Genomic DNA, 7711 nt, shown 5'->3' with positions numbered 1-7711 from the left:
AATTGGTATCTTATTAAAACCAGCTAAATGAGATCTTCCCATCATCACTTAAAAAAGGTGAATTGACACGCGCCACGCGCCACCACCCACCCGCCACCACGCCTCAAAGCTGCGTGCTGTCATCGCTATAGCCCACCTAATTAATGACGTCTCGGGGGGGAAACGTGCGCGTCCGTCAGGGTGAATAGTAATACATGGCTCAGGGACGGTGGGACGGGGACAGGCACGTGGTGACCGTGTGTTGTTTGTTCTCTCCAGTGTTCATTTCATCGACTAAAACTACGACGTCGACTGCCTTTTTTCACGGACGAAAACGAAATAAAAACAAGGCTGTGATGACTAAAACTATATGACTAAATATATTGACAATTTCGTCAACAAATAAAAACTGTCGTAGACTAAAATGTCTGGGAGGGACTAATGGACAAGAGATCCAGTAGAACTAAGACAAGTCATTTCATGCTTGGTTGTGTGCGGATTTCGCGCTCCGAAAATAGCCGATCTACAAGCTCACAACGGGTCGTGCTGCGACACGTTGTGGGCTTGTAGATAGGCTATTTTCGGGCATCACGACGCCATTACGGCCCGCCTAAATAGAATTCTCATGGTATTTAGTCTAAAACTAGACTAAAACTAGTCTAAAACTAGACTAAAACTAAAAAAAATCTGATGACTAAAGGCCAGTCCACACCAATGCAACTCCTTGCAGCCGCCATTGGGGATAATGTTGGCTATAGCCTATAGCCACAGAAGAGGTTGCTGCGGCTTCAGTCCTGTACAAAATGCACCCTATGCACATCAGCTACACCAGAACATGCTCTTAGCCTCCCAGGCTCCAAAGCACGCACACGCACGCACACACACACACACACACACACACACACACACACACACACACACACACACACACACACACACACACACACACACACACACACACACACACACACACATTGGACAAGAACCTTTGTCCACACTGCTGTCCGGGTGTGGAACAGCCTACCAGAGCATGTAGTTGATTCCATCACAGACAATGGCCTTCAAGCCTTTAAATGCAGAGTTCATAGACATCTCCTGCACCCCCCCCCCCTCACACTGACTGTTGAGCTGCAGTGAACCGTATGATTGGCCAATGGATACATACTATTGCAATTGCTATTGTTCACAATCAGTGGTGGGAAAAGTACTCACATTTTTTACTTTAGTAAAAGTAGCAATACTGCAATGTAGAAATACTACAAGTAAAAGTCCAGAATTCAAAATGTAGTTGAGCAAAGGTACAAAAGTATTGGTATCAAAATGTACTTAAAGTACCAAAAGTACTCATTTAGGCAGAATGTCCTATTTCAAGTTTTCAAATGTATAAAAATATTTTGATTAATAGCAGATCTACAACCTCACAATACGTTGCATCGCAACGCATTGTGAGCTTGTAGATATATAGGGCTGAAGTGGTTCATGTTTTTTTGTGATAATAATCTAAATCTACAAAGTAACTAGTAACTAAAGTTTTCAAATAAATGTAGAGGAGTAAAAGTATAATATTTGCCTCTGAGATGTAGTGGAGTAGAAGTAAGTAAGTACTGAAAATTGGAAATACTATTAATATTAATACTAAATAATATTGAAAATACCTCAAAATTGTACTTAAGTACAGTACTTGAGTAAATGTACTTAGTTACTTTACACCACTGTTCACAATTGCGTTTAATAAGAAAATGTTGCAAGGAGTTGCATTGGTGGACTGGCCTTAAAATGTGACTAAATGGGATGTCATGCAAAAGGCCATGACTATGACTATAAAACTAAATCAAAATGTTTTGTCACAGTCTCTGCCTCTGCCATAGCCTGTGCCACACCCATTCCCCCTGTGCCCTGATGACTACTTGTTTTCACCTGTGTTGTTCTCCTCACCTGTTCCCATTTCCCATTCAGTGTTTAGTCTATTTATAGACCCTGATGCATGCCGGTCCCTTGCTGAATTATATGTTTGCTTTACGTGTGTTTTGACACTGCCCTGTTGTATTGCTACCTATAGTACTTCAGTAAACTACCACCTAAGTTATACCTCGTTTCCTGAGTCTGGTTATTTCTGCATTTTGGGTCCTACCTGGTCGGAGTCCTGACAGTATAATTCAGCCATTAAGATGGACCCAGCGGATTTTACTCAGCTACAAAGTGCTGTTGCCCTACAAGGACAGCTTTTGGGCCAGCACGAAAATATTCTGACCCAGATGAACGATCGCCTCACTCAGCTGGTTGCCGCCGTCCAGAACCTCACCGTCGCCCCCCCCCGCTGCTGCTCCGCCTGGGGTCCAGGCACAGGCCGTGGCCGGGGGTCCCCAGGGACCAGCCGTCACACCTAGGGAGCCGCGTGTTCAACACCCGGAGAGGTACAGCGTAGAGGCCGATACCTGCCGTGGTTTCTTATCACAGTGCACTTTGATTTTCACCCTCCAGCCATCTGTCTTCACCACTGACGGTGCCATGGTGGCATATATTATGACTTTGTTATCTGGCCGAGCGCTCGTCTGGGCTAATGCGCTGCTGGAGAAACAATCCCCCTTGTGTGCCGACTACGACCTTTTCATTGAAGAGATGAAAAGGATTTTCGATCACCCAGTGAGGGGGAGAGACGCGGCGACTCGTCTGCTGCATCTCCGACAAGGACGCAACAGTGTCGCTGACTACGCGATCGAGTTCCGGGTCTTGGCCGCGGAGAGTGAGTGGACGGAGGTGGCGTTAATTCCTACTTTTCTTCACGGGCTCTCGGATGAGGTCCAGGATGAGCTGGTTTCCCGTGAGTTTAGTGAGGGGTTGGATTCTCTCGTTACTTTGGCCATTCAAGTGGATAATCGTTTTCGCGAGCGCAGGAGACAGAGGCAGTTGACCAGAGCGCCGTTCTCCGCCGAACGCTTCCGAGTGGGGCCGAGTGTTCCCGACTCCTCCCGAATGTTCCCGACGTCACCGACAGCTGCCGAATCCCTGTCTACCGAGGAGCCTATGCAACTGGGACGCACCAGGATTTCTACCAGGGAGAAGGAGAGAAGGATAGCCGGGAGGTTATGCTTGTATTGTGGTAAGCCAGGCCACTTCCGTCTTTCATGCCCGGAGAGAGAGGGAAAAGGGGAATTACTGGTGAGCCATATCGTTTCATCCTCCCCATCTTCTTCTTGCTTTAAAGTCCCTGCTGTTTTGTCCTGGGGGGGCAAAAAACACTCAGTCACTGCGCTCATTGACTCTGGGGCAGCGGGGTGTTTTTTGGATAGTTCTTTTGCTCTTTGTCATGAGACACCTTATTTTAAGTTAAATCACCCCCAACGTGTCACTGCTTTGGATGGACGTCCTCTGGGAAAGGGCGTGGTTCAGCATCTCACTGAACCTCTGGGCCTACGCTTGTCTGGGAACCACTGTGAGAGTATTCAACTTCACCTTATTGACTCCCCTGAGCTGCCGCTCATTCTGGGGCATCCGTGGCTGGTGCACCACAACCCCCACATCGACTGGCCGTCCGGTACCATATTGGAGTGGGGCCGTTCCTGTCATTCCCATTGTCTACGCTCTGCACCTACTGCGCCTCAATCTCCAGGGCCTGGTCCTTCGTCTGGGGGCCCCGAACCCCCCGATTGTTCTAAGGTCCCTCCCGAGTACTCTGACCTCAATTTGGTCTTCTCCAAGCAACGTGCGGCGTCCACACTGCCCCCACATAGGCCCTATGACTGTGGTATTGACTTGCTGCCCGGGACGTTTCCACCTCGTGGGAGGCTCTATTCTCTCTCGGTTCCTGAGGTGGCGGCCATGGAGAGCTACATTGACGAGGCCCTCACAGCAGGATTCATCAGACCGTCCACGTCCCCAGCAGGAGCGGGGTTTTTCTTCGTCGGGAAGAAGGATGGCGGCTTGAGGCCCTGCATTGACTATAGAGGTCTCAATCGGATCACGGTGAGGAATCGTTACCCCTTACCTCTTATGTCCTCATCTTTTGACCATTTACGTGGAGCTACATTTTTTACCAAGCTTGACCTCAGAAATGCTTATAATTTGATACGCATTAGGGAAGGGGACGAATGGAAGACGGCGTTCAACACCCCTAATGGTCATTATGAGTATTTGGTCATGCCGTTCGGCCTCACTAATGCCCCTGCTGTCTTCCAGGCTCTAGTTAATGATGTACTGAGGGACATGTTGAATCGTTTTGTGTTCGTGTACCTGGATGACATACTCATATTTTCTAGGTCACGGGAGGAACACGTCCAACATGTGCAGCGGGTGCTGCGCCGTCTCCTGGAGAACCAGCTGTACGTCAAGGCGGAGAAGTGCGACTTCCATGCGTCCACCATCACCTTCCTGGGCTACATCATTACCACTAAGGGGGTGACCATGGACCCGGGTAAAGTCAAGGCAGTGGCTGACTGGCCCCAACCCACCACCCCGAAACAATTACAAAGATTCTTGGGCTTTGCTAACTTCTACAGATGTTTTATCCGGGACTACAGCAAGGTGACAGCGCCTCTCCACGCCCTCACTGCCGGTCCTGCCACCCGCTTCCGTTGGACCCCCGAGGCTGACCGGGTCTTCTGTGAGCTGAAGCGGCTTTTCTCTTCTGCCCCCATTCTGACCCACCCGGATCCTACTTTGCCTTTTGTGGTAGAGGTCGACGCTTCGGATGTGGGGATTGGCGCAGTGCTCTCGCAATGTCCTCCCAAGGAGAAGAGGCTCCATCCCTGTGCCTTTTTCTCGATGAAGTTGGATTCGGCAGAACGCAACTATGACATCGGGAACCGGGAGCTGCTGGCGGTCAAGAAGGCGCTAGAGGAATGGCGGCACTGGTTGGAGGGAGCGGAACATCCTTTTGTGATCTGGACTGACCACAAGAATTTAGCTTATATTCAGTCGGCCAAGAGGCTCAATTCCAGACAGGCCCGGTGGGCTCTGTTTTTTGACCGTTTCCGCTTCACCCTTTCCTATCGCCCTGGTTCCAAGAACCTGAAGCCTGACGCACTCTCCCGCCAGTTTGACCCTTCTGAGAAGGACCCGGATCCAGGTCCCATTATTCCGAGTGCCCTGGTTATAGCACCCATCACCTGGGAGATAGAAACCATCGTTCGGCAAGCGCTTCAGCGGGAACCTGACCCGGGTGGTGGCCCGGCATCCTGCCTATTCGTCCCTGTGGCCGCTCGCTCCAAGGTGCTCCAGTGGTCCCATTCTTCCAACCTCGCTTGTCATCCTGGCGTTCGACGCACCCTAGCCCTCCTCCGGCAACGCTTCTGGTGGCCGTCCATGGCGGCCGACACTTGCTCCTTTGTTCGAGCTTGCGCTGTCTGTGCTCGTAACAAGACCCCCAACCTCAGACCTTCGGGGTTACTCCGACCCCTGCCGGTGCCACGCCGCCCCTGGTCCCATATCTCTATTGACTTTGTCACAGGGCTTCCCGCCTCTGAGGGCAAGACGGCCATCCTAACCATCGTGGATCGTTTCTCGAAGATGGCCCACTTTGTTCCTATGCCTAAGCTTCCCTCCGCCAAGGAGACGGCCCAGCTCATGATTGACCATGTCTTCCGGCTGCATGGGTTACCACTGGATGTGGTTTCGGATCGGGGACCCCAGTTCTCCTCTAGGTTTTGGAGGGCCTTCTGTTCTCTCTTGGGAGCGTCTGCCAGCCTCTCGTCAGGCTTTCATCCCCAGTCAAATGGCCAGACGGAGCGTGTGAATCAAGACCTGGAGGTTGCCCTCCGCTGCCTGGTGTCGGATAATCCCTCCTCTTGGTGCAGTCAGCTCGCCTGGGTGGAGTATTCCCATAACTCCCTTCCCTGCTCCTCTACTGGTCTGTCGCCATTCGAGTGTGCACTTGGTTATCAACCTCCGCTGTTTCCGGAGCAGGAGATAGAGGTTGAGGTCCCGTCAGTTCAAGACTTTGTCCGTCGTTGCCGTCGCACCTGGAGGAGAGCCCGGTCCTCTCTCCTGCGGACAGCTGCAAGGAACCGGAAACAGGCCGACCGGCACAGACAGCCTGCCCCTCGCTACCAACTTGGACAGGAGGTTTGGCTTTCTACCCGGGATTTGCCTCTGCGTGTGGAGTCCCGGAAATTGTCCCCACGCTACGTTGGCCCTTTCAAGATCACACGCATCATCAACCCAGTAGCCGTTCGCCTCAAACTCCCCAAGACCCTTCGGGTGCACCCTACTTTCCATGTCTCTCAACTCAAGCCAGTTTCCTCCTCCCCTCTGGTGCCTCCCACGAAGGCGCCCCCGCCTCCTCGCCTGCTCGATGGTCATGCCATCTACACCGTCCGGCGCCTTTTGAAGATGCGTCGCTGGGGCAGGGGTCGTCAATACCTTGTTGACTGGGAGGGGTATGGACCAGAGGAGCGCTGCTGGGTCCCTAGTCGGGACATTTTCGACCCCTCCCTGATTGCTGACTTCCACCGTCAGCATCCGGAGTCGCCCAAGGGGACGTCAGGAGCCGTCCGTAGGAGGGGGGGTCCTGTCACAGTCTCTGCCTCTGCCATAGCCTGTGCCACACCCATTCCCCCTGTGCCCTGATGACTACTTGTTTTCACCTGTGTTGTTCTCCTCACCTGTTCCCATTTCCCATTCAGTGTTTAGTCTATTTATAGACCCTGATGCATGCCGGTCCCTTGCTGAATTATATGTTTGCTTTACGTGTGTTTTGACACTGCCCTGTTGTATTGCTACCTATAGTACTTCAGTAAACTACCACCTAAGTTATACCTCGTTTCCTGAGTCTGGTTATTTCTGCATTTTGGGTCCTACCTGGTCGGAGTCCTGACATGTTTGGTCTCTTCCAGAGGTGTCCATCCTGCCCCAGCAGCCGTCCCTGTCCCACCTGGCCCTGGGTCTCTCTGTGGGGACGTCGGCCCTCATCGCTGCTCTGCTGCTGGCCGTGTCCGGAGTCATGATCAGTAAGTGACCACGAAAGTTCCTTCACAGGTGTTACCAATGATACTAATGAAGGCTCTGTTCCAGTCAGTGTAGCACAGTGGTTCTCAAACGTTTTAGTTTCAAGGACCCCCATAACTCTGAGAGTGTACAAATGGAACCAAATGGACCGGGTCCATTTGGTTCCATTTGTACACTCTCAGAGTTACACACCCGCAAAGGGGACATTTGGGACCCCCCCTTTAGGAACCACGAGGGTACCTGGACCACACTTTGAGACCCGCTGGTGTAGCAGAGTGTTTCCAGTGAGCCAACACGCACAATATCAGCGCCCTGACTCTGTTTGACCAGAATGGAACAGAGCCTTCATTAGTATCATTGGTAACACCTGTGAAGGAAGTAAGGTCGAGGCCCAAAACACACACACACACACACACACACACACACACACACACACACACACACACACACACACACACACACATGCACACACACACACACACACACGCACTCACACCTCACTCCGCACTCATCCCACTCAGTTACTTAGTGTGCCACTCAGATGGCCTCCATAAAGAGTCTGCTGATAGACAGAGAGAGAGAGAGAGAGAAACAGAGAGACAGAGAAGCGAGAGCGCAGACATCCGTCTGATTCTCTGCTTTGAGCCTATCTCCTCCAGACACATCCACTCATAGAGCCATCAGCTCCACACACACACACACACACACACACACACACACACACACACACACACACACACACACACACACACACACACACACACACGTTTGTATTACTATACTTGCTATA

At 51.4% G+C, this 7711-nt stretch overlaps 2 protein-coding genes across 2 annotated transcripts in view; one reads left to right on the top strand and one right to left on the bottom strand.

Moving 5' to 3' along the window:
• The window catches only part of ttc7b (tetratricopeptide repeat domain 7B), a 600383-nt gene that overhangs the window by 369707 nt on the left and 222965 nt on the right, over window positions 1–7711 (bottom strand). The window lies entirely within an intron of this gene.
• LOC308075213 (ALK tyrosine kinase receptor-like) overlaps window positions 1–7711 on the top strand; it is a 54920-nt gene that overhangs the window by 12315 nt on the left and 34894 nt on the right. Inside the window, exon 4 of the mRNA XM_080414914.1 lies at window positions 6810–6923. Within this exon, the coding sequence (XP_080271040.1) occupies window positions 6810–6923 (114 nt within the window). The remainder of the gene's footprint in view (window positions 1–6809; window positions 6924–7711) is intronic.

Source organism: Gymnoscopelus braueri (assembly GCF_963280865.1).
Source record: "Gymnoscopelus braueri genome assembly, chromosome: 19".
NCBI classification, from domain to species: Eukaryota; Metazoa; Chordata; class Actinopteri; order Myctophiformes; family Myctophidae; genus Gymnoscopelus; species Gymnoscopelus braueri.
Note: the sequence above shows the minus strand (reverse complement) of the source record. Positions and strands in the feature narration are given on the sequence as shown.